The 27533-nt window shown below is 44.6% G+C and overlaps 1 protein-coding gene across 1 annotated transcript; it reads left to right on the top strand.

Annotated features, from left to right (window-relative positions):
• Window positions 1–237: 237 nt before the first annotated feature.
• LOC119299465 (auxin transport protein BIG-like) lies at window positions 238–26212 on the top strand. The gene is made up of 16 exons (XM_037576691.1): window positions 238–310; window positions 4082–4188; window positions 4422–4587; window positions 4689–10738; window positions 10879–11493; window positions 11595–11775; window positions 13484–13718; window positions 13826–18367; window positions 18434–18656; window positions 18768–19166; window positions 19682–19825; window positions 19959–20984; window positions 21217–21720; window positions 22341–22776; window positions 23848–24146; window positions 25508–26212. The coding sequence occupies exons 3-16, from the start codon at window positions 4440–4442 to the stop codon at window positions 26210–26212; spliced, it is 15507 nt and encodes a 5168-aa protein (XP_037432588.1). The 5' UTR covers window positions 238–310; window positions 4082–4188; window positions 4422–4439.
• Window positions 26213–27533: the final 1321 nt, after the last annotated feature.

The following is a 27533-nucleotide window of genomic DNA, read 5'->3' as shown; positions in this document are numbered from 1 at the left end:
GTGCAAAAACCCTGGCCGTCTCCGGGCGATCGATCCGACCCTGCGCCAGCTCGTCTCTCTAGGGCTCCGCCGCCGATCGGAGATCCCTCAGAGATGGCGGCGGAGATCTCGGCGCTCCTCGACCTCCTGCGCCCCGCCGCCGCCGGCGACCGGGACCCGCCGGCCCGCCGCCTCCGCACCAGCGCGGCCCGCGCGGGCCTCGAGGCGCTCGCGGGGGCCCTCGCCGCCGGCCCGCCGCCCGAGCCCGCCCGCGCCGGCGCCGTCCTCGCTGCCGCCCGCGCCGTCGTCTCCACCGTCCTCTCCTCCTCCGGTGAGCTACCCCGATCCCCCGAAACCCTTGGGCGGCTAGCGTTTCGGCCTTCTCCGAGGCGGCTACCTACTTTGCTACTGTCGAGGGTTTTGGATTTGCTCAGTAGGCTGTGCGATCTCGCAGTGATGAGCTTCGCGGGTGCGAGATGCGCTGCAGCTGCTCCCAGACTGCATTGGCTTGCGAATTACGATCCTCCGCTTGTTTAATCCCTTTTCGGGAGCAGGATTCGCCTCGTTAGAGCAAAATGGTTGGATGACTTGGGGCCACGCTTTGGACTGGTCTGCTCAAATCATAGCGGGTTTTCTCCTGCTGATCGATCTAGAGCTTCCATGTTTCGTCGCTTTACACAGCTGGGAAACTTTCCAGCGGTAGTTTGCTGTTTTGCCTTTTCCTTTTTGCACGATCGTAGGGTACGAGTCTGATTTTTCTGCCTTGTTGCTTGCATCACACTTCCTGTTTCATGCATCGAGCCTCACTCGCCTTGTTCTGTTTCAATTACCTTGTTTCTGTGTCATGAGAGGATTCCACGCTTGTCTGGGTTTATGTTTTGTTTTAGCTTGGGTAGTACTATTTGTGCTGTGAGGTCATGGATGCTTATATCTGTGGGCTACCATGAATTGATTCATATATGAGTTACCATGAACTGATTCATATATGAGCTAATCGCAGATGCATGCATGCGCCAGGCTCATATTCTGACCTCATAGCCTAGTGATGTAGTATCGGATCTGCTTTTCTTATTTGCATTGCTCAGGCGCTTGGCGGGTAAAGGTGCTTCTTAGAGCAAACTGATTCTGATTGACTGATAGGATGGTTGACATTTGGCAGGGCAGCGCAAATAGGCTAGATAGTGACTGTTCACTGATTTGGTAGAAACTTATGTTTTGCTATTTTTGGGTCCCGTTTATTTTTCAAGCAAGGTATCTGTATTTGGCCAAAGATTTGCAAGCTTATGCAAGAATCATCTGCGTCTAGTAACTTGTGGTGTAAAGCCTGAATGTCTGTTTCCTAAACAACAACAACAGCAACAGCAACAAAGCCTTTTAGTCCCAAACAAGTTGGGTTAGGCTAGAGTTTGAAACCCATAAGATCTTGAAACCAACTCATGGTTCTGGCACGTGGATAGCTAACTTCCATGCACCCCTGTCCATGGCTAGTTCTTTGGTAGTGTTCCAATCCTTCAGATCTCTCTTAATGGACTCCTCCCATGTCAGGTTTGGTTATTAACATGCTTTAACTGTCCGCTGTGCACGGCCGCTTCTGGAGGCCTGCGATGTATATGTCCAAATCATCTCAGACGATGTTGGACAGGCTTTTCTTCGATCGGTGCTGCCCCAACTCTCTCACGTATGATCCTCATTCCAAACCCGATCCTTTGTTGTGTGGCCACATATCCATCTCAACATGCACATCTCTGCCACACCTAACTGTTGGATATGTCGCCTTTTAGTTGGCCAACATTTAGTGCCATACAACATTGCCGGTCAAATTGCCGTCCTATAGAACCTGCCTTTTAGCTTTTGTGGCACTCTCTTGTCATAGAGGTCGCCAGAAGCTTGGTGCCACTTCATCCATCCAGCTTTGATTCGATGGCTCACATATTCATTGATATCACCATCCTTCTGCAACATTTACCCCAAATATCGAAAGGTGTCTTTCTGAGGTACCACCTGCCCGCCAAGGCTAACCTCCTCATGCCTAGTTGTACTGAAACCGCACCTCCTGTACTCAGTTTTAGTTCTACTAAGCCTAAATTAGCAAATTAGGTTAGTCTTGGTTAACAGTTGTAATTGTCTTGTTGTTACGTCTGTGAACACTACTTCCAATACCAGGTTTCATGTTTTTTGATATGCTGAGGCTTCCACAAATGTGCAAATATTTGCTACTCCCTCCATCCCTTTATACAGGGCATAACCCCAAATTTCGTTTTCCCATAATTACTCGTCCTAATTAGCTGTCCCATGCATGTAGCCATTAATAAAGTTCTCTCGCGTGTTGTGTGTGGCCTCTCCCATCAATTTTCTGCATGCATCAACCAATTGTTAGCAGCCACGTTAACTCTTAGCAACCGCATCCAGTGAGGAGGCGAGAGGATTAATGCATTAATGAGTTATGCATGCGAGAGTTTAACGTCGGCTAGCCAGCTATTTGTTGTGATCCTGTTGGCCAAAATCTACTCCCTGAAATTATTCCCAACTTCCATGCTTTTGCCTTGGTATGGGAGATTTGAAAATTAGACCCTCTAAAAACGGATGGAGGGAATAACAATTTAAGTCATACTGGACTTCCTATTCATTCATCCATCTCATCTGAAAACTTATGAAATGTGACATCCCTGTAGATCTTAATTTACTTGCTTTTGATGCACCTTTTTAGACTCTTCTTTGGTTCTGGACCAGCTTGTTGCTGATTTGATGTTTCATAGTACCTTGTTTACTACTCCCTCTGTAAACAAATATAAGAGCGTTTATATCACTACTTTAGTGATCTAGACGCTCTTATATTTCTTTACAGAGGGAGTATATTGTTTTGTTCTTTGTTTGTGGAGTTTACTGTTGTACTTAAAGAGATAGGTGTGTATTATATACTTATTTCTCTCATATGGATGGATTCTGCTTTGATACATTTCATTACCCTTTTGAGCATCTTGGTGCCTGCCTTATGAATTTGATGCTGTCCAGTAAGTTGTGAGTGCTCTTGTAAGTTAGGAGTATGCTGCTGCTTCTGATGTTACTTTGCAATTATTGTTTCTTTACTTGTATTGTATTTGGAATTTACTTTTACTCCGACTAGGTTGTAATACGGATGAAAACGGCGCGGAAATGGACGGAACTGGGTGCTACCATATTTGTTTTCATATTTTTTTGCAGAAGGGGAAACGGATACAGAAACCCAGGAAGCGAATACAGAAACAGATACTACCGGAAACAAACACGGAGCGAATACAGAGCGGACACGGAAACAAAACCCCCTTGAATCATGGAGAAATACAAACAAAAAACAAACAAATTGATGGAATTGTTAACATGGCTACAAAATAATATGGTTGTGTTGTTAACATAGGGTAGTATTGTAGTAGTACATGACAATTCCGTATAGGGTCTAGTTGAGCATGTGTGTGGTAGTAAAAGTTGGTACTCAAATGATACAGTTTGTTCATTCTATTCATTGTGTCATTGTGTGTTGTTTGGCAGTTGGGCTACAAAGCAGCCATGGGCCTATAGTAGAAACGGAAATTCCATATTAACAGAAACAGAAAGTTCCGTTTCCACGTGTGTTCCACCGGAAAACACCATTCCGTTTTTGTTTCTGTTTCTGCATAAAAAAATACCATATCCATTTCCGTTTTACAAATTTTCATTTCCGTTTTCATATTTCCTCTCTGTTTCCATTTTTGCTCCGGAAAAACGGAAACTTTCCACTCCATTTTCATCCCTAGGTTGTAAGGCGCCAGTTTAGCAGATCTTAGTGTGGCTTCAACTTATTTCTGATGCCAGTAGGGATTAGGGAGTAAATATGATTGTGGTTGTACTAATGTGTCTTGCAGTTCATGCACTGTTGTAATCGAATGTTGCTTTTCATTTACCTGATTTTGATTAATGCATTTTCTTTCTCCAATGTTATTCCTCCTTTTTACCATTCCCTCTGATTTTGCTTAAATATTTGATCGGCTTCTCACTTTGTCTAGCAAATATTTGATCGGCTTCTCACTTTGTCTAGCAAATATTTGATCTGCTTCTCACTTTGTTTTCTTTCTAATCTTGTTATCAGTGGAGCAAGTGGAGTCAACAGTTGTGGAGATTGCGGAGAGGTCCTTGGAGTTTTGTCTCTTATATCTCGAAAAATCATCATATGCATGTGATGACTTTGGCTTACTGGTAAGTTCTTTCGTCTTGATTTTAATTGAAGGGGATGTTTATTCTGGCCACACAAAGTTCACCTTGCTGTGATCTTATTATTGTGAGATGGTGGCAGCATTTTGTATTGTGCAGAGTTGATTCAGTATTTTGTCAAATGTGCAGAGTTCCCTTAACTTGCACTTTCTTGGATTGTGTTATCTCGCATTCTCAGTAGCAACCATTTGTGTTCATTATGTTTCACATCTTTTCAGAATGAAGTTGCCTTTTTCATGGAATCTGTGCTGCTTAGCGGGTCTCCTAGCAAGGTTTACTCGTTGGAGCCCAGCAATATACACGACGTTATCGAGCAGTGGTCATCTGTCCCAGTCGAATCTGAGCGCGTGAGCCCACAGGACAAATATTTCTGCTATTTAAAAGGTGAGTTTCAGATCTTGTCTGTGAAAATGCGGTTCAAGGTTCTATACGCTTTTGATGCTTCATTTGCTGATGTTTGTATATTCTTGACGATTGATTACCAGGCTTCAACTGCTCAAATAGTGGAGATGATCTGCAACGGTTTCGTTTGACCTTATCACCAGAGTGTTTACAGCAAAATTATGCTATTCCAGAGACCTCTGAATCACTGCATGCTGCATCTCCTAGTGCCATGGTGTCAATAGCACAACATTTTGCAGTTGTGCATCTACACTGCATACCCCGCCTTCTAACATTGATTCAGAAGCTATGTCAATCTCCAGCTTTGGAAGTTATAGAAGATATCAATTTTAACATGAGATTGTCTTTTACCCAAAGAATCTTGAAGTTAGCCCATGGTCTCGCAATGGAATTCCCCTGTGACGTTTCTGATACCATGATGTTATGCTCAGTAGCAAGGTGTGCTAATAGTCTGCCGGTCTTGTTTGGGCTGAAGTTCAAGTTCTCTAACCATGACAGAGTATTTTCTGGAGATGGTGTCGGAATTATGTTGCTGCAAATACTTGAAGAATTCCTACAGCTGATTCAAATTGTCTTCTGCAATAGTGATATTTGTTGTACTGTACAAGTATGCATACTTGCTTCCCTTCTGGGCATATTTAGTACAAAGACATGGAGATATGAAAAATCTGGTTCTTGCTTAGTACCCCCATTAGCTTACTCTCCTCATACCGTGCAATATGTGCTAAAGCTTCTTGAAAGCACCAAAAGATGGACAAGTCGTGTTGACAGGGACAAATCTTGCAAAAATGTTCTAGATTCTTCATGCAATTCTGAGATTGATGGTTTGTCTTGTCGAGCTCGTTCTGTGGTGGTGCCATTGCTGAAGAAATACACATGTGAGGAGTATCTGAAGTTTATCTTCCCTTCAGAAGAGCAATGGTTGGATGATTTGGTGCATCTCATCTTTTTCCTCCGTGAAGAAGGAGTAAAATCAATGACTGCACTTGAGAAGCCGCAGATAAGTTGCACTAAACAAGCCGGTGTGTCAGAGGTGGAGTCTGTGGCCAGTCACGAGGAAGACGCACTATTTGGGAATCTCTTTGCTGAAGCCCGCTCTACTGGAGTAGCTGATAGTGTTGAACAGCCGACTTCTCTTGGGAGTGTTTCATCAAGCAGCCAGCATGGGCCTATTCAGCTAGCTGCTGATTTGATATGCTTTATGAAAACATGCATCTTCTCTCCTGAATGGTGCAATGCTACATATATGGATGCTTGCGGGAAGTTTCATACAGATCATTTGGAACAATTTATGTCAATACTTAAGTGCCAAGCTTGTCTTCCTGACGAAAGCAGTGCTGAAAACACATCATCTCACCATATGGAGACTAGCCTACTGCACATCAACATGGCCTGTTTTGAATTTCTACAAATGTTCCTTGCTTCTGATGAGTGTCCTGCTTCTTTAAGAGAAGACCTTGTGGAGAAAGTGTTTAATGTTGAGAACGGGAAGTACACTTATAACAACTATACACTTGCTCTAGTTGCCCGTGCAATTATCTCTGGGACAAACTCGGCATATATTCTGGGAAGAAAAGTTTTTGTTCAATATGTTGGTTATCTTTTGGAGAAGGCAGATGACAAGTCATCCAGCTCATTGAATTTTAATGAGTTCTGTGAAACTCTGCCTTGTGCCTTTCATCTGGAAATTCTGTTGGTGGCGTTTCATTCAACCACTGGGTCAGAAAAGTCTGATTTGGTTAGCATTGTGCTTTCTTCCTTAGAAAAAATGAAACATTATCCACCTGGGAAAAATGCACCTGGACTCACAAGATGGGCTTTAGTCCTTTCAAGACTTCTGCTCGTGCTGCGACATATTCTGTTATATCCGCAGACACGCCCAACATGGTTGTTTATGAGATTAAGATCCAGGATGCGGGATATCCAAGTGAAGGAAGAGCAGCCACGTTCCATGAATGATTGCTTGCCATCCTTTGCAACTGCTATTGTGGAGGGTTTACTCATGGACACTGTCAAGGAGTATGCTACAGCTAGTAGTCTGTTCTCGCAATTGATTGATGTGACTCCTGCTCATGCTGAGTTCTATTTTGATAAGTCCGCTGTTGGAGCTTTAGGCTTGAACTTGGCTGATTTAAGTGCAACCATTTCAGAAATACTTGGTAGTTGGAGGGATATGAAACCCGAACTGGCTGATGATCTCATCGTTGAAAGATATGTATTTCTGATTTGCTGGAGCACTCTTGCTGATATAGGTTATCATGGCAATGATACCCTCCTTCAGAATGTTGATCTGTCCAAACCTGATTTTGTAAATGTCAATTTCTTCCTCACATTTGCTCTCAGTGTAAGTGATGATGCTTCGTCTCTTGTGGGTGCCAACCTGCCGTCTGTAGTATTTGGATTCCTGCAGTTGTTGAATTCTGAGATTCTCAATGCTTCAAGCATGCTGGAAACTTGGGATTTTTCCAGGAAAGGAGCATGGCTTTCTTTTATTCTCTCTCTCATCAATATTGGTGTTTGGAGGAACCAAGCAAGTGAAAAAACTGATGTGGACTCATACGGAAAGCAGGTGGTTTTTTATGGAGAGCAATCTGTTCTTGGAAAGAGTTTGGTGACATACATAAGTGAAAATAGTGGACATTGTTTAAATATTTTATCATCTCTTTTGGAGACCTATCTTCGTACTTTCAGGGAAGCATATCTCTCACTTGTTGATAGAGAAAGGCCTTCTAAGGATCATTGTTATCCTTCTTTGCTGCTTAAGCATTCTGCCTTTGACAAATCCAAGCATCATCTCCTTTTTGATAAAATTGGTTCTGACATGGCAGTGCTGGAACGTATATGTGATCTTCCATCAAGGATAGATGGAGTTGCTACAAAGCTAGGTGAAGTACAGAAAAATTGTTTTCCCTTGAAGTGCCTGTTACATGGATTTCCATCAGATTACGCTTCTAGCAACAGTGCTCTCCTTTCTTGCATTCTCGTAATACATGACATCATACACACCTTTGATGGATACATAAAGATCATGCAACCAGGAGACAGAGATCAAGTTGATGTGAGTGTTATTTCCAAACTACTTGGAATGGTGATGACTGTTAGATCTGATCGAATATTCAAATCCATTTATGGACAGTGTGATTCTATATTTATGAGTCTAATCAACTACGGGGATGATCTAGCTGGATACATTGACCTGTTTACCCTGAAGCAGTTAGAAGGGTTCCTGGCTGACATCAACTCAAAGGAAAGCATCGACCATGGGGCGGAAGAAATTCTGGTTTCTACCATTATTGATCTAGTGGAGGACATTCGTTCAAAAACAGATGTATTTAAATTCTTCCTTGGTGATGCAGAAGGTGCGCCTGAAGGAGCAAGCAGTCTCTTTGCTCCCGAGCATGCTGAAATATCAGTCTTTATTGATATGTTGGACAGATGCCAGTCTGAGCAGGTTAATTTAAAAATCCTTCACTTGTTCACGGATATTTTAGGTGCTGGCCTTTGTCCCGCCCTTAAGGTGGAGTTGCAAAATAAATTTGTTGGATTGGAGGTGTCCTCATTTTCATCTTGGTTAGAATTTAGAATTTTGGGTCATCCTTTGAAACCTGAAAGTGAGAGTGGTACTACAGTGGGTTCAACAACCCTAAGAGAATCATCAGTGGATTTTCTTATGCGTCTTATCTGCCCTTCGTCTGAGACATTGGCCAAAGAACTTCAACATCATCTCTTTGGTGCAATGCTACTGTTACTTGATAGAGCATTTTTGTCATGTGATCTCCAAACTGCCAAAGCGTATTTCCATTTTCTTGTCCAGCTGTCGAGTGAGGAATCACATTTCAAACAGCTATTTGATAAGACACTGATGCTGATGGAGACGATGGTTGGTAATGAGGGTTTGCTTCATACTTTGAAGTTTCTGTTTACTTTTGTGGAGTCAGTGTTTGGCGAGGCTGGATTAAATAGGACTGCCCTTAAGAGGCTTTCATCTAAAAATTCTGGCAACGATTGTGGTTCAGGATCTCTCATACCAAAGCAGTTGAAGAATCCAGAGAACCTAGTTCTTCGCACCAATCAAGAAAGTAATTCTGCTGTTGATTGTGATGCTAGTTCTGGTGAGGAAGATGAAGATGATGGAACATCTGATGGGGAATTGGGGAGCATGGATAGAGATGATGAAGAGGATGGAAACAGTGAAAGGGCACTAGCATCCAAAGTGTGCACATTTACATCCAGTGGTAGTAATTTTATGGAACAGCATTGGTACTTCTGCTATACATGTGATTTGACTGTTTCCAAAGGTTGCTGTTCTGTATGTGCCAAGGTGTGCCATCGGGGTCACCGTGTTGTTTATTCCCGCTCAAGCCGTTTCTTCTGTGATTGTGGCGCTGGTGGTGTGAGAGGAAGCAACTGCCAGTGCTTGAAACCTCGGAAATTTACTGGAACATCCACTGCACCAGCACCTGCCGATTGCAGCTTCCAGCCATTGTTGCCTTATCACGATGATCTGGAACAGGTCGCAGATAGTGGCTCTGATTTTGAAGATGACATTTCAACTGATGCTGATACTTCCCTCAAGTTATCTGTGCCAAAAGGCTTTAGTGATGGGCTCCCTGTATTTCTGAAAAATCTTGCTATTGAAGTTCGAATGCTTGAACTATGCAAGAAGTTGCTTCCAACAATACTCAGCCAGAGAGAGTTGAATCTTTTGAAAGATAGGAAAGTCTTGTTAGGAGGTGATATGCTGGTGTCACAAGCTTCTGATGTATTCCAACTAAAGAAAGCTTTCAAAAGCGGATCACTGGATCTGAAGATAAAGGCTGATTATCCGAATTCAAGGGAACTCAAGTCACATCTTGCTAATGGTTCTCTTACTAAATCATTGCTGACTGCCAGCAGTCGAGGCAAGCTTGCTGTTGGAGAAGGGGATAAAGTAGCTATATTTGATGTGGGACAAATCATTGGACAGCCTACTGCAGCCCCTATTACAGCGGACAAAACAAATGTGAAGCCACTCTCCAGAAACATTGTCCGCTTTGAAATTGTTCATCTGATCTTCAATCCATTACAGGATCATTACCTTGCTGTTGCTGGATATGGGGATTGCCAAGTACTGACACTAAATAGTCGTGGTGAAGTAACTGATCGCCTTGCCATAGAACTTGCTCTGCAAGGAGATTACATTCGTCGTGTGGAATGGGTTTCAGGTTCTCAGGTACAGCTCATGGTGGTAACAAACATGTTTGTGAAAATATATGATCTCTCGCAGGATAACATCAGCCCATTGCATTATTTTACTGTGGCTGATGATATTATTGTTGATGCTACCCTTGTTCCCTCTTCAATGGGCAAATTGGTGCTACTTGTTCTTTCTGAAGGGGGTCTTCTGTATAGGCTCAATATTGTATTGGCAGGCGATGTTGGTGCCAAAACATTGACTGACACAGTCTTGGTTAAAGATGCAGTATCTATGCACAAGGGATTATCATTGTACTTCTCATCAACCTACAGGTTTATATTCGTGTCTCATCAAGATGGCACTACTTTCATGGGGCGCTTAGATGCTGATTCTTCATCAGTTACTGAGCTATCATATGTATGCGAAGAAGATCAAGATGGTAAATCCAAACCAGCTGGGCTTTACCGTTGGAGAGAGCTTATAGCTGGCAGTGGAACTCTTACCTGTCTATCAAAATTTAAATCAAATTCTCCTCTTGCTGTGTCTTTGGGTCCTCATGAGCTGTGTGCACAAAACATGAGATATGGTACTGGTTCAAATTCTCCAGTGGTGGGTGTTGCGGCATATAAGCCTTTATCCAAAGATAAAACACATTGTCTTCTTTTATATGATGATGGAAGCCTTCATATTTACTCGCATACACCTAGTGGAGGTGATAGTTCAGTGAGCCTTACTGCAGAACAAACAAAGAAGTTAGGCAGCAGTATCCTCACCAGTAGAGCTTATGCTGGCACCAAACCAGAATTTCCTCTTGACTTTTTTGAGAAGACAACTTGCATCACGTCTGATGTCAAATTTAGTAGTGATACAACCAAAAGTGGTGATTCTGAAAGCATCAAGCAGAGACTGACCTCAGATGATGGGTATTTAGAGAGCCTGACATCTGCTGGCTTCAAGGTAGGAATTACTGACCTGTTAATCCAAGTGGTGACTACTGTGAATTTTTCACCCATGCTATTGCCCAACTGCTTATATTTTTCTGCTACCCTGTAACAGACGTTTCAGTTACTTATCTGCATTCTATTATTTGGCTGTAGGTATCTATTTCAAATCTGAATCCTGATCTTGTAATGGTTGGTTGTCGAATCCATGTGGGTAACACATCGGCTAGCAATATCCCGTCTGAAATCACAATGTTTCACAGAGTTGTTAAGCTTGATGAAGGCATGCGATCATGGTATGATATTCCATTTACTACTGCAGAATCACTTCTGGCTGATGAAGAATTCACAATTACAGTTGGCCGAACATTCGATGGTTCATCTATGCCTAGGGTAGATTCTATTGAAGTTTATGGTCGAGCTAAAGATGAGTTTGGGTGGAAAGAGAAAATGGATGCTGTACTTGATATGGAAGCCCATGTCATGGGTAGTACTGCCGGTGGGAAATCTGGAAAGAGACCCCAAACGATGCCAACTGCTCCTATGCAGGAGCAGATTTTGGCAGATGCTCTCAGGATCCTCTCACGGATCTATCTGCTTTGCCAAACAAGCTGCTGCACTGACACGGTTGATGCAGACATGGAACTTGATAATCTAAAATGCAGAGCTTTGTTGGAAACCATATTTCAAAGCGACAGGGAGCCTCTGCTGCATTCTGCTGCATGCCGTGTCCTTCAGGCTGTATTCCCAAAGAAGGAAGTGTACTATCATGTAAGTTTTGATTATCTTTATGCAAAATCCTAATATTACGGGCTTTCGTTCCCTCTTACTCTGCTGTCACTCTTTTGATTTTATTCTTAATTTTTGCACAGGTTAAGGACACTATGCGCCTTTTGGGAGTGATAAAGTCACTTCCAGCAATTACTTCAAGAATAGGAGTTGGAGGAGCTGCATCTAGCTGGGTGATAAAAGAATTTATTGCCCAGATCCATACAGTCTCCAAAGTTGCTTTGCACAGGAAATTAAACTTCGCATCTTTTCTTGAGAATCATGGTAGGGATTCTTACTCTGCACTTAATTAATACAGAGGACTCCTTCCGTGTCTGATGTTTGTGAATTCTTATGGCCCCAACTAGTGAAAAAAAGAAGTTTATTTTCCTTATCCATTCCAGTGCGTGAACCATTTATTCCAGTGCGTGAACCATTTATTACTTATAAGGATCAATATAACACATGAAAATTGGCATTGCCATACTTGTCACAAAAGGTTATTTTGGTAATATGATACTTATAATTTGCTAGTGTATATCAATAAACTTAGATCCAAAGTTGTACAAGGCTGCACCAAAAAAAACGTCATTCCTACTGTTGGGATTAGGTTATGCAACAAATTCTAAAATTCTTACCTATTGTATGTTAACATTCTCAAATAGCCACTTTGTTGTATTGTTGTGATTGTGATGCTAAAGTGTTTCTCTTTAAAAGCCTGATGCATAAAATACTTGGTTACTTTTGATGCTAGTAGAAGTGATCTGTCGTGTTTAAAAGAAAGTAAAAGTGATCTGTAGTGTTCCAAAAGTTGATGGCAATAAATCGGAGATCCTTGTGATTAAAAAAAAGTAAAAGTAAATTTTAGTGTTCCAAAAGTTGATGGCAACAAATTGGAGATCCCTGTGATTACTGGGGTTTAAATAGGTAACTTGGTTAACAAAAATTGATGCCATTTTGATGGATTGTTTCTTTAAAGAGCATGCAAAAGCTTTGCACATCTTGTCATCAAGGTGAAAATCACATTCATAATATGAGATCATCCCCTCGAGGCAACAAGCCAAGGGGACGTAAATTCAATTAACATATACAACACACACCAGGGCTAATCCTCCAGTGGCCAGCCTTGGCCATGATGAGGTCCATCATTGGTCATTGCAGCAATAACCTTTTTGTTCCCATTGGCGCTCATATGATCCAGCTGAAACAACATAGTTTGTGAAAACATGAAAGGAAAATCTCTCTTACAGTTGGGAGACTGGCTGGTTACTCCCGGTGGGTTCCAGGATTTGTTCCTAAACCAGAAAGATATTCCTGTAACTACTATGTTCTTATGGTTGTTATACTTAGGTACGTTACATAAACATTCTTGTGGCATGAAGTTGGCAATTTAGACTCAGACACTATGTATGTGAAGGAAGGGCCAGTTCGCTTCTGCTGTGTTGTGGTGTGGACCGCATACTCAAGTTGGTTATGGAGTATTTACCAACCAGGGGGGGGGGGCAGTTCTAAAAGATATTAGCTATTTTTTATTGGTTAGTTATACATGTTCAAATGATAGTACTTAAACAGCCAAGGCAATGCCCTTGGTTCTTTTGCTAATTAACCTATTGGCTGCCAGTTAACGTAAAGCGAGGTTGCTGTTCATCTGGTGCAGGATGCACTAAATAATATGAAAGGCACTTTTCTAATGCGACAACACATCTTTCTTTGTGTTGATTCTTCTACCTTCTTCACTTCTGTTCTAAGAATAAGACGTGCTCTGCTAAATGTCACGGAAGAATATTCTTATCGATAATATGAGTAGACATGCCGTTTGAATTATGTGTAATTGCAATGATGTTTTGGTAGTAACTGTTGCTGATGTTGTCTTTGATTAAAAGTGACAGCCTGGTATTAGGAATGTGAATCATATTTTAATTAAACTATGGCCTGTAAATTTGGCATATTTTATACATTGTGGAGATTAATAGCTTATCTTTGCCTTCTGCAGGTACAGAATTAGTTGACGGTCTAATGCAAGTTTTCTGGGACATTTTGGATTTAGACAGGCCAGATACTCAAATGATAAATAATCTTGTTATACCTTGTGTGGAATTTATTTATAGCTATGCTGAATGCTTGTCTCTGCATACAAATGAAAAGTCTGGTGTTTCAGTGGCACCTGCAGTTGCTCTATTGAAGAAGCTACTATTTGCTCCATACGAGGCTGTTCAGACTTCTAGCAGGTGATCTTTCTGTATTTGCATGTCCATTGACATTTCCCAGTTTTTGTTTTATTGCTATCAGCTCTTGTAGTCTTCCCGATAGCTTAAATTTTGTTTCTTATTTTCAGTTTGGCTATTTCATCACGATTTCTACAAGTTCCTTTCCCAAAGCAGACAATGATAGCTAATGATGACGGCTCTGATAATCATGCAAAAGCAAGTGCTTCTGCTATGAATCCCGCTAGTGGAAATGCCCAGGTTATGATTGAAGAAGATCCTGCCACATCGTCAGTGCAGTACTGTTGTGATGGTTGTTCCACAGTTCCAATACTTAGGCAAAGGTGGCACTGCAACATATGTCCAGACTTTGACTTGTGTGAAACATGCTATGAGATACTTGATGCAGATCGTCTACCTGCACCGCATTCAAAAGATCATCCTATGTCAGCAGTAACAATTGAACTTGATACATTTGGAGGTGAGGGCAGTGATATTCATTTCTCTATTGATGAGCTAGCAGATACCAGTGTTCCTCCTCCTGCTGCTGATAGAAGTGTCCAGACCTCACAGTCACCAATTCATGTACTGGATGCAAGTGGATCTGCAGATTTCCCTGGGTCCATGACAGACCAAAGGACGGTTTCAATTTCTGCATCCAAACGTGCCGTTAACTCCCTACTACTCAGTTGTCTAATTGAAGAGCTCAGAGGCTGGATGGGGACCACAGCTGGCACTCAAGCCATACCTATAATGCAGTTGTTCTATAGACTTTCATCTGCAGTTGGTGGACCTTTCATGGATAGCTCAAAGCCAGAATATTTTGATTTGGAAAAATTTGTCAAATGGCTCATGGATGAAATCAATATAAGTAAACCATTTCCTGCCAAAACACGATGTTCTTTTGGAGAAGTATCTATCCTTATTTTCATGTTTTTCACACTCATGTTCCGTAACTGGCATCAGCCTGGGAGTGATGGCTCTCATTCGAAGTCTGGTGGAAGCTCTGATTTGACGGAGAAAGGTCATGTTCAGGTTCCAGTGTCAACGACAGGCCCCTCGTCCTCCAGTGATGACAAGGATAAAAATGAATTTGCTTCTCAGTTAATTCGTGCTTGCTCTGCCCTCAGGCAACAATCATTTCTGAATTATTTAATGGACATACTGCAACAGCTTGTTCATATTTTCAAGTCATCATCCACAAATGGAGAAGGTGGTTCTGGTTCAGGATGTGGATCCCTATTGACAGTGCGGAGAGAGCTACCAGCTGGAAACTTCTCTCCCTTTTTTTCTGATTCATATGCCAAATCTCATCCGACTGATCTATTCATGGACTACAACAAATTGTTGTTGGAGAATACTTTCCGGCTAGTATATAGCATGGTTCGGCCGGAGAAGGAGAAATCGGCTGAAAAGGATAGAAGCTACAAGGTTCCCAACGCTAAGGATCTCAAGTTGGACGGGTACCAGGATGTTCTCTGCAGTTATATTAGCAACCCACATACTACATTTGTTCGTAGATACGCAAGGAGGCTATTCCTTCATTTGTGTGGCAGCAAGACTCACTATTACAGTGTTAGGGATTCGTGGCAATATTCCCATGAAGTCAAGAAACTTCATAAAATCATTAACAAGTCTGGAGGTTTTCGAAATCCTGTGCCATATGAGAGAAGTGTTAAGCTTATAAAATGTTTGTCTACTCTTTGTGATGTGGCTGCAGCAAGGCCCAGAAATTGGCAGAAGTTCTGCTTGAAGCACATGGATCTTCTTCCTTTTCTGATGGACAACATTTACTATTTCAGTGAAGAGTGTATTATTCAGACTCTCAAGCTTCTGAATTTGGCCTTCCACTCAGGGAAAGATGTCAATCAAACTGTACAAAAAACAGAAAGTGGGGATCTTGGAGGTTCTACAAGAACTGGTTCACAATCTTCAGATTCAAAGAAGAAGCGGAAAGGTGATGATGCTTCGGAAGGCACTTCGGAGAAATCATGCATGGACATGGATCAGGCTGTGGAAGGGTTCAATGACAAGGAAGGGGATGTGTTGAAGCGTTTTGTTGACACATTCTTGCTAGAATGGAACTCAGGAAGTGTCCGCCATGAGGCCAAATGTGTTTTATTTGGACTATGGTACCATGCAAAGAACCTGTTTAAGGAAACAATGTTGAAAGTTCTACTGCAGAAGGTGCAATATCTTCCCATGTATGGCCAGAACATCATTGAGTACACTGACCTCATGACCTGTTTACTAGGAAAAGCAAATGACTCTAGTGCAAAGCAGAATGAAGCTGAACTTCTGAATAAGTGTTTAACATCTGATGTAATAAGCTGCATTTTTGACACCCTCCATTCGCAGAATGAGCTGTTAGCAAACCATCCAAATTCCCGTATATACAATACGCTGAGTTGCTTAGTGGAGTTTGATGGCTATTATTTGGAGAGTGAGCCTTGTGTGACCTGTAGCTGTCCAGATGTTCCGTATTCAAGAATGAAGCTTGAAAGCCTCAAGTCTGAGACCAAATTTACTGACAACAGGATAATAGTAAAATGTACTGGAAGCTTTACTATACAGTCAGTGACCATGAATGTTTATGATGCACGTAAGTCCAAGTCAGTGAAAGTGCTGAACCTGTATTACAACAACAGGCCTGTAACAGATTTGTCTGAGCTGAAGAATAATTGGTCTTTGTGGAAACGGGCCAAAAGCTGCCATCTTACTTTTAATCAGACTGAATTGAAGGTTGAATTCCCCATTCCAATAACAGCATGCAATTTCATGATTGAGCTCGATTCATTTTATGAAAATCTCCAAGCTTCTTCACTCGAGTCATTGCAGTGCCCACGGTGCAGCAGGTCTGTCACTGATAAGCATGGAATCTGTAGCAACTGCCATGAAAATGCATATCAGTGCAGGCAATGTAGAAATATTAACTATGAAAACCTTGACTCTTTTCTCTGCAACGAGTGTGGATATAGTAAATATGGCCGTTTTGAATTCCATTTCATGGCAAAACCAAGCTTCTCGTTTGATAACATGGAAAACGATGATGATATGAGAAAAGGATTGGCAGCAATTGAGTCAGAGTCAGAAAACGCTCATAGGCGATACCAGCAACTGATGGGATTTAAGAAGCCTCTCATCAAACTTGTATCCAGCATAGGTGAACAGGAGATAGATTCACAACAGAAAGATGCTGTCCAGCAGATGATGGTGTCCTTGCCTGGTCCCACTTGCAAGGTAAATCGCAAGATTGCACTTCTTGGTGTTCTGTATGGTGAAAAATGCAAAGCAGCTTTCGACTCAGTCAGCAAAAGTGTTCAGACGCTACAAGGACTGCGCCGTGTTCTAATGGCATATCTGCACCAGAAAAGTTCTAATGATGCCAATGCATTGCCAGCCTTTTCAATACCAAGGTCTCCAAGTAGTTGCTATGGATGTAGTACTACGTTTGTTACGCAATGCCTAGAGCTATTACAAGTGCTATCCAAACACACAAACTGCAGGAAGCAACTTGTCAGCACTGGCATTTTATCTGAGTTATTTGAAAACAACATTCATCAAGGCCCTAGAACTTCACGCACTCTTGCCAGGGCTGTGCTATCTTCATTCTCTGAAGGTGATGCAGATGCAGTCCAGGAACTGGACAAGTTGATTCAGAAGAAGGTAATGTATTGTCTTGAGCACCATCGCTCCATGGATATTGCACAATCGACACGAGAAGAGTTACAGCTACTTTCAGAGGCATGTGCCCTTGTAGATGAGTTTTGGGAAGCGAGGTTACGTGTTGCCTTTCAGCTTTTGTTCTCTTCTATTAAAGTTGGAGCAAAGCACCCTGCAATTTCAGAGCATATTATTCTTCCTTGTCTGAGAATAATTTCTCAGGCTTGCACACCTCCAAAATCTGATGCTGGGGACAAGGAGTCAGGTGCGGGAAAATCTGGCTTGATGTTGCAATCGAAGAATGATGATACCACAGGTCACTTGGCAACTAATGTATCCTCTTCCAAGGTTCAGTCTGATATATCTGGAAAAAGTCCTGATGGTAGTCGAAGAGGTCAGGATATGCCACTGCTGAGCTATTCAGAATGGGAGAGTGGTGCGTCATATCTGGATTTTGTGAGGAGGCAATACAAAGTATCACAGGCAGTGAAAGGAGTACAGAAAGCACGTCATGATTCGCAGAAATCAGATTACCTTGTTCTGAAATATGGACTCAGATGGAAGCGTCGTGCATGTCGGAAGTCATCTAAAAGCGATTTCTCAAAATTTGCCTTGGGCTCCTGGGTTTCAGACTTGATTTTAAGTTCCTGTTCTCAGTCGATAAGATCTGAGATATGCACTCTTATAAGCTTGCTATGCCCGTCAAACTCTTCCAGACAGTTTCAGTTACTGAACTTGCTCATGTCTTTACTTCCCCGGACACTGTCAGCTGGTGAGAGTGCAGCGGAGTACTTTGAGTTACTGGGGACAATGATTGATTCAGAGGCTTCACGTCTGTTCTTAACTGTTCGTGGTTGCTTAGCCACACTGTGTTCCCTGATAACAAAAGAAGTGTACAATGTTGAATCGCAGGAGAGAAGCCTTAGCATTGACATCTCACAAGGATTCATTCTTCATAAACTTGTGGAGCTCCTGAATAAATTTCTCGAAATTCCCAATATTAGAGCAAGGTAAATCTCAATATATTCTCATTCGGAATCCCACCATCTTGTATTTACATTTCCTCCATGTTGCAGATTTATGAGTGACAAGTTACTGTCCGAGGTGCTTGAGGCCTTCTTGGTTATTCGTGGGCTAGTTGTGCAGAAGACGAAGTTAATCAATGACTGCAATCGGCTTTTGAAAGACCTTCTTGATAGTTTACTTATAGAGAGTACTGCAAACAAACGCCAATTTATTCGTGCTTGCATCTCTGGATTGCAGAAGCATGTGAAGGAGAAAAAGAGACGGACATCTCTGGTACAAGCACACACATTTATTTTTGTTTGGATATTGTGCTTAACTTCTTTTCCTGTTCCTATCAACACTCATAATAAAATGCAACTTAATTGTGATCATGCTCTTTTGCAGTTTATTTTGGAGCAACTCTGTGATTTGATTTGCCCAGTGAAACCAGAGCCTGTTTACCTTTTGATTTTAAACAAGTCACATACTCAAGAAGAGTTCATCAGGGGTTCCATGACAAAGAGTCCATACTCCAGTGTGGAGATTGGCCCACTAATGAGAGATGTGAAAAACAAAATATGTCGGCAACTTGATTTGATTGGACTTATAGAAGATGACTATGGTATGGAATTACTGGTTGCTGGGAATATAATTTCACTTGATCTTAGCATCTCCCAGGTCTATGAGCAAGTGTGGAGAAAGCACCACGGCCAAACTCAGCATTCTTTGTCGAGTGCCAGTACACTCTCTGCTACGTCATCTGTCAGAGATTGCCCGCCAATGACGGTAACCTACAGACTACAGGTACATTACGAGGGTTTAACTTATTTTTTGTTGCCTTAAATTCTTTACCGCGTATGTAGCACCTTGCTAGTTGTAGCAGTTTTTTGATATCTTGATGCTTGTTTCCATGCGCTGCTCCTTGGCCATATACAAGTTTGCGTTAACCTTTACCCCTGCATTGAGGCTATGTCGAGCCAAGAACATTTTCATTACTATGGAAAATGTTTAATCGTGTCCTCTGTGAAGCACCAAATCTCTCTTTTAAAAACTGTGAAGCGCGAAACCTTTGAACCGTATTGTGTGCACATTACAATTATATACATGCCTAGTGTTCCATCATAGCTTTTACCTTTTATTGGTAAATCATATTGCTGTACATGTATTGAGTAATTCAGTAATTTGAGGATATTGCTGTACATGTCTGAAACTAGTTAAGGATTGTGCATGGTTTGATTTTCTGCCTCCTCTTGGATTAATATACATCCAGATTTATTCACATCATTCGCTGTTGTGTCAAATTTTTTTTCCCTGATCAGGGTTTAGATGGTGAAGCAACTGAGCCCATGATTAAAGAGCTAGAAGAAGAAAGGGAGGAATCACAAGATCCTGAAATTGAATTTGCCATATCAGGTGCTGTTAGGGAATGTGGAGGTCTGGAAATTATATTAAGCATGATTCAGGTATGTTGTGTCAATACTTTTGGTTTTCTTGTCCCTCAAGTGCAGTGTCATGAAGTTGAAAAAGTTTACATTTATTCAACTGTTATGCTTCAGTTCTGTTATTTTTATTGAATCCCAGTTTTCTTTTTGCCAGAGCCTACGTGATGACGAGTTAAGATCTAACCAGGAGGAGTTGGCTTCAGTTCTTAACCTTCTCAAGTATTGTTGCAAAATCCGTGAAAATAGATGTGCCTTACTACGTCTGGGTGCCCTTGGTTTGCTACTTGAGACAGCCAGGCGCGCGTTCTCAGTAGATGCAATGGAACCAGCCGAGGGTATTCTATTAATTGTAGAAAGCCTTACATTGGAAGCTAATGAGAGTGACATAAGTATCTCGCAAAGTGTATTTACAACTAGTGTTGAGGAGACTGGTGCGTGTGAGCAGGCCAAAAAAATTGTTCTCATGTTTTTGGAGAGGTTATGTCATCCTGTAGGCACCAAAAAATCAAACAAGCAACAAAGGAATGAGGAGATGGTTGCCAGAATCTTGCCTTACCTGACCTATGGAGAGCCAGCAGCTATGGAAGTTCTGGTCGAACATTTTGAGCCCTACCTTAGGGACTGGAGTGAGTTTGACCGGTTGCAGAAGCAGCATGAAGAGAATAAAAAAGATGACAATTTAAGCCAAAAGGCATCAATGCAGAGATCTGCTGTTGAAAACTTTGTTCGAGTGTCGGAATCACTCAAGACGAGTTCATGTGGTGAGAGGCTGAAGGAGATCATTCTAGAGAAGGGCATTACAAAAGCTGCTTTAGGGCATCTGAAGGAAAGATTTGCTTCTGCAGGGCTGGCTAGCTCTAGAACTAGTGCAGAATGGGCAGCTGGATTAAAGCTGCCATCTATTCCATTCATCCTATCAATGCTGAAAGGGCTTGCAAAGGGTCATTTGCCTACACAGAAGTGTGTCGATGAAGAAGGCATTTTACCACTTCTCCATGCTTTAGAAGGGGTGCCTGGTGAAAACGAAATTGGTGCACGAGCAGAAAATCTTTTGGACACCCTAGCGAACAAAGAAAATAATGGCGATGGCTTCCTGTGGGGGAAGATTCAAGAACTGCGGCATGCTACGAGGGATGAGATGCGACGCCGTGCTCTCCAGAAAAGAGAAATACTACTTAAGGTAACCGCTACAGATATAGTTTCATCAGCTGTTATGTTTCAACCGATTGTTTTAACCCTGTTTTTCAAAGATTATTCTGCAAATGCGCAAAATCATGTTGAATCTTGAACTGAAATTATAGGCTATTGATTATTCCTTGTTTTTATTTGTGTAGTTTATGCTTTGTTGTTTGATCTCAATGTCTACATTTGCACCACAAAGTAACATATTTTGCTGCTTTCTTTCTCTCTAGGGGCTAGGAATGCGGCAAGAATTTGGTTCGGATGGAGGTAGACGTATCGTTGTCTCTCAGCCTATAATCGAAGGTTTTGATGATGTGGAAGAAGAGGAAGAAGGGCTGGCCTGTATGGTCTGTAGAGAAGGGTATACTTTAAGACCAACAGACATGTTAGGAGTCTATGCTTTCAGTAAACGGGTGAACCTGGGTGCAACAAGTTCTGGCAGTGGCCGTGGGGATTGTGTATTCACTACTGTTAGCCACTTCAACATCATACACTACCAATGTCATCAGGAAGCCAAACGAGCTGATGCTGCACTGAAGACTCCTAAAAAGGAATGGGATGGGGCTACCCTGAGAAACAACGAGACATTGTGTAATTGTATCTTTCCGCTGAGGGGGCCATCTGTTCCACATGGGCAGTACAACCGATGTGTCGATCAGTATTGGGACCAACTGAATTCTCAAGGACGGGCAGATGGAAGTCGTCTCCGGTTGTTGACATACGACATTGTTCTGGTACGTGGCTGTTGCTATCTTGATCTCCTTTTTAAAACAATATAAGAAATGAATCTAAGGGTTTGCACTATCACCATTTCTTTTGTACGATAACAGTTGGGTAGAGCCCTACTGGTTATATTAACAAAAAGCAGCAAGGTTACAAAATTCTGTGCAGAGTCAACAAAACCAAGTAATGAAAACCATCTACAAATGGAATAGGTGATGAACTCCAAAAACAATTCCAAACTGAAGAGAAAATATTCTTTAACAAATGTTGGTTTATTTTACTTGAATGAAAAGTTGAAACATCTAGTGTAATCTACACTCTTTGTTTTTTATTTTGCCAAACACCCTGTACAGCGTGTAATTTTGTGATCTGATGGCAATATGACACTGAAATCCATGGCCACATGGCTATTGTAAGGATGGAAAATCTGGTGAATATTATTCTTGTCTAGTTAGTCTCCCCTATTGTTACCTAAGGGGAGAGGCAAACACTGGGTTTGGGACTTCAGGGAACGTAAAATTTGGCCTAGCAATTCACTGAATTGTTGTTAACATTTCGGTGGATAGATTTTCTGTTCTTTCACATCTTACAAACGACTAATTGCAGATAATTGTTGTGTTGTTTTTACTAGATGCTGGCCAGGTTTGCCACAGGCGCTTCTTTCAGCACCGACTGCAAGGGTGGGGGGAAGGAGAGCAATTCACGGTTTCTTCCTTTCATGATCCAGATGGCTTCTCATCTTGTAGATGGAAGTGCCAACCAGCAACGCCATTCGATGGCCAAGGCCATCTCTACTTACCTGTCCAGTTCTCTCTCAACTTCAGAATCTCCCAGTCGGGTTTCAGCTTCTCCCCCTGGAGCTCGGGGTAGTCCAGGGTCTCCGGAGGAAACTGTGCAGTTTATGATGGTCAACTCTCTGCTGTCTGAGTCTTACGAGAGCTGGACACAGCACCGCCCTGCTTTCCTGCAGAGGGGCATCTACCATGCTTACATGCAACACAAGCATGGGCGATCCGCCCTCAAGCTTTCCGCCGAGTCGTCTTCCTCCGCGGCCCGGTCAGACGAAGGTTCGTCCGCTGATCCAAACGACGACGGCAAGAGGCTCTTTGCCATTGTCCAGTCGATGCTGGTGTACACTGGGTTGGTCGAGCAGCTGCAGCAATTCTTCAAGAAGGGCAAATCATCTGGGACTAGCAAGTCAAGCCAGAAAGACGAAGCAAGCAGCAAGTGGGAATCCACGATGAAAGAAAGGCTGAGCAACATGAAGGAGATGGTGGGACTATCAAAGGACCTGCTCTCATGGCTTGACGACATGAGCTCGTCTGAAGATTTGCAGGAGGCCTTCGACGTCATGGGGGCGCTGCCAGACGTGTTCTCCAGCGGGTACACGAAATGTGATGATTTTGTCCGGGCTGCCATACAGGCTGGGAGGAGCTGAGCGGCCAGAACTCCACTCCACTGTTTGTGTTGATATAAGGCACGACCCTTTTTGTTTTGTATGATGAGATAGGCAGCTTATGTGTGTAAACAGTCTAGCACTTGGAGATCAGCTGGTTGAACTTGTATAATATTATGTCGTGGCATTGCCGGCCTTCATTCTCAACATGCTTTGCTCCTGCTGTCAACTGTTACAGTTGCCGCTTTTTCTTTTCTCTCCCTTTTCGCTTGCGCTGGTTTTCTGCTGTGGCTCGGAACTGTATAATATACGAGTCTGGCATGTTTAGCTGTTATAAGTGGCTGAGTCGAATGAAATTGGCGGCCCGGGTTGCACGTATTGAAAGCGCCACCGAAATTTGATTAACTACTAGTTGTTGGCTTGTAGTGCGAGCTCGGTCCTTAGTACGTTCCATGTAACGAATCTCTGAAGTGCCAAGATTGGCGGCTGCAAGAAGCCGCCGCCTCAGAGATGGATGAGCAAGAAGCTCGGCTCATCCTTCACCGATCACCATGCCTAGCGGCGCGCACAGTGCAGCAGCACTATAAATCTTACGCTCGGTGTACATGTGCACGCAGCCAGTGAGCACCCGAGAATTTGAGCTAGAGAAACATGTCCTCTCTGCGACATGCCATGCCCGTCGTCTTGGTCCTGGCGCATGCCGTCCTGGCGCTGGCACTCCAGGGCGCCGCCGCTGGTTCAGGCGAGGTCCCGGCGGTGATTGTGTTCGGCGACTCCACCGCTGACACCGGCAACAACAACTTCATCCAGACCGTAGCCAGGGGCAACTACGCTCCGTACGGGCGGGACTACGCCGGCGGCGTCGCCACCGGCCGGTTCTCCAATGGCCGCCTCCCCGCCGACTTGGTCTCCGAGGCGCTGGGCCTGCCGCCCTCCGTGCCGGCGTACCTCGACCCGTCCCACACCATCCACCATCTCGCCTCGGGCGTCAGCTTCGCCTCCGCAGGCTCCGGGCTGGACAACATAACCGCGCAAATCCCGGTAACCATGCATACTACTCCAGTTGTTCTCAGCTCAAAAAATAGAAAATAAAAGAAGAAAGTCCATTTTACTATCCTGAACAAAGTTGGTGGTTCACATTACCCTCTGATCTTTATTTCGGTTCCCTTTACCCCCTGAACAATCTCAAACCGGACAAAAGACCCCCTTGAGTGGTTTGTCTCAACATGCAGCTGATGTGGCGCTGGTCAATGGTGGTTTTGACCTGTGGGTGGGGCCACGAGGATTAACTTAAGTGAAACAGGAAATTAGCCCATGGTTAATTAGGAAATGGGACCCGCTTGGCAGTGACTCAGGGGCGCTCGGTGAGGAAATTAGCCCTCGAGGCGGCGCTTGATGTCGAGCAGGTCGCGGCGGAGGTTGTCGTCAGTGGGGAACCGCGCGTCGATGGCCAGGAACTCATGTGCTGCGGGGGCGGCGGCCGCGAGGTCGTTGGCTGCCAGGGCGCGGTGCGCAGCGTCGAGCGCGCGGGAATAGTCGAGTGCGGCCTCGACACGGGCCAGGGCGGACTCGGCGCGTGAGTGCGCCGCATCGAGGTGGCGGATGCGGGAGGAGAGCACCTCGGTGAGCGTGGCGGTGGAGGAGGATAACTCCCTGAGCGCGGTGGCGTCGGAGGCGGCGAGCGGGAGGAACGGCGGGGCAGAGCGGAGCAGGGAGGCGGCCGCACGGTCGAGGTTGGGGCGGTGGGCGAGGAGCGCGTTGAGGCGGGCGTCGAGGGCGTGCTGGTAGGCGACGCACTCGTGGAGCAGGCGGGTTGCGGCGCCAACGTCGGTGAGGTCGTGGAGGACGACGAGGGAGGCCGGGTCGCCGAAGTCCAGGGACGGGCGGCGTTGGCAGACGCGTTGGCCGCCGCGGATGAGTCCGGGCGAGGGGAACGCGGGGTGGGCGTGGCGGACGGCACGGCCATGGATGCCGGGGGGCAGGGTGGATCTCAGTGAGTTCAGTTGTGCGGGAAGGGAGAGGGAAGAGAAGGGAGAAAGGAGAAGCATGGCGTCAGGGCAGCAGCTTGGAACTCTGACGGTCGCCGGCGTCATCCAGATGCGGCAGGGTCGCGCACGGTGCTCGGGATGGAGGCATCTGCGATGGAAGGCTCGGGAGGAGCTCCTCTGTCTCAACCCAGCGTGACAAGGGAGACTCGCCTGCAGGTCAAAACCGCCCATTGACCATTGCCACGTCAGCAATCAGTCAAGTCAAACTACCCAGGGACAGATTTTGTCCGGTATGAGATTGTTCAGGGGTAAAAAGAACCGAAATAAAGATCAGGGTTACCACCAACTTTGTTCAGGGTAGTAAAATGGAGTTTTTTTAAAATAAAAAAACTAAGTTGAATTGGATGGACGCAGTCGGCGATGACCCTGGGCGAGCAGATCGACCACTTCAGGCAGTACACGGAGCGGCTGAGGCGGGCGAGAGGCGAGGCGGCGGCGCGCCGCATCATCGCCGGCGCCCTCTACATCTTCAGCATCGGCGCCAGCGACTTCCTGCAGAACTACCTGGTGTTCCCCGTGAGGGGCTACAGCTTCACCCCGCCGGAGTACGAGGCGTACCTCGTCGGCGCCGCGGAGGCGGCCGTGCGGGCCGTGCACGGGCTCGGCGCGCGCGCGGTCACCTTCGCCGGCCTGCCGCCGCTGGGGTGCCTGCCGCTGGAGAGGGCCGTCAACCTCCACAGCCCCGGGGACTGCAACGGTGCGTACAACATGGCGGCCGTCAGCTTCAACCGCAGGCTCGAGGGGATGCTGGGCAGGCTCGGCCGGGAGCTGCCCGGGGCGCGGGTGGCGTATGTCGACCAGTACGGCCTCCTGTCGGCCATGATCGCCAGGCCGTGGGAGTATGGGTTTGAGAACTCGGCCCAAGGATGCTGCGGCAGTGGCACGGGGTATGTGGAGACGGGGGGCGCGCTGTGGAGCTTGGAGAGCGCGCTGGCGTGCGACGACGCCGGCAAATACGTCTTCTTTGACGCCGTCCATCCGTCGGAGAGGGCGTACAGGATGATAGCCGGCGCCATCCTGAATGCCACGTCCCACCCGCGCTCGCACCGCTTCCGCTGACGCTTCTCCGAATTCGGACGTCAGATACACAGCTCCAAGAATGATGGAAGCAGATTCCATACATGTAAAAGAAACAAGTAAAAAGTCTAGTGACCAACAACTGCACCACGATGTTGGAAGTAAACCCAACTTCGTCCGGTCTGATCAGTACGTGTCCAACTAGTACTCCTACATGAGTTGGCTGCCGTGTAGAACTAGTATATCCTATACCGATTCATCATGTAACTAGGCAGGCTAGCTGCCATTTGTACCCGTGCAAGTCCCCTGTAAACCAAACCGCGAGTTGAAAAGCAATAAAGAAGAACACCGGCTCGACGCAAGCCTGCTGGCTATTCAAATAACCGAGTGTTGCGTGTTGCTGTCCTGCTAGAAGTGCTAGTGCAGCATAACTGGTACTCTTCACGTCCAGCAAAGGATCAATTAGGGATCAGGTGGCCAGCTTTGTACTACGGTGCACCTGGACGCACAAGCACCTCGTCGAGTTCAGTCAGTGAGTTGGTACGTCGTTGTCGGTAGTTGTTGTCGTTGGAAAGTACTCGGCGTCGGGACCGTGCCAACACACGATCGAACGAAACAGTGTAGCGGGCAACCGGGCTTTCTAGATGCAGCCCAGAAATCTTCTCTCTGCGGCGATGGTTGCTAGCAATTTCAGCCAGACCCAGCAGCAAATCGATAAGCAGCCCACGTTCGTTGAGCTGGTGCGTGGCACTGACCGGTGTAAGCTGGCTGATATGCACAAGGAAAAAGTTAAGGCACTCTTGATTTGCGATCCTAAGAGGAAAGCTCTTGTCCCCAGCCGCTTCTGCAGCTTCCACCTGGCCAGCTTCGACCATGATGAAGAGAGTGAGTATCTATATATACTTCCATCTTAACAAGTCACAACCGTAGACTTCCTTCTAGCTCTAGCTATTATAACCGGAAGCGTTCATGCTCTTGTTTGTTCTGATTTGTTTCTTTGATCTTTATTAATTTACAGCAAAAGTTCCACTTGGGCCACCATATGAATCTGATGCGGCTGATATGGCGGGTTCATCCATCAATGTCATCTCCTTGAGGTTTGTTAAAGCTGGCCCTGAGCACACATACCAAGTCGAGGTTTATGGCAGAGTTATTGCCAGGGAGGAGGACATGAGGTTGATTACAAATGTGTCTTTCTGTTCGATCGTGAAAGGAAGGATGCCCAGTTCATCAATTCAGAGGTATATATTTGTTCCTTCCTTCATTCTTATACAGTAGTACAATTTTAAAGGCTGGAAGGACTCGAACGAGGGACTTCCTAGTCCTAGTACATATGTAGACGCAATAACCAAGCAGCCACCAA

Source organism: Triticum dicoccoides, chromosome 5A (assembly GCF_002162155.2).
Source record: "Triticum dicoccoides isolate Atlit2015 ecotype Zavitan chromosome 5A, WEW_v2.0, whole genome shotgun sequence".
In the NCBI taxonomy this organism is placed as follows: Eukaryota; Viridiplantae; Streptophyta; class Magnoliopsida; order Poales; family Poaceae; genus Triticum; species Triticum dicoccoides.
The sequence above is the reverse complement of the archived record's forward strand: the minus strand, read 5'-3'. Positions and strand labels throughout refer to the sequence as shown.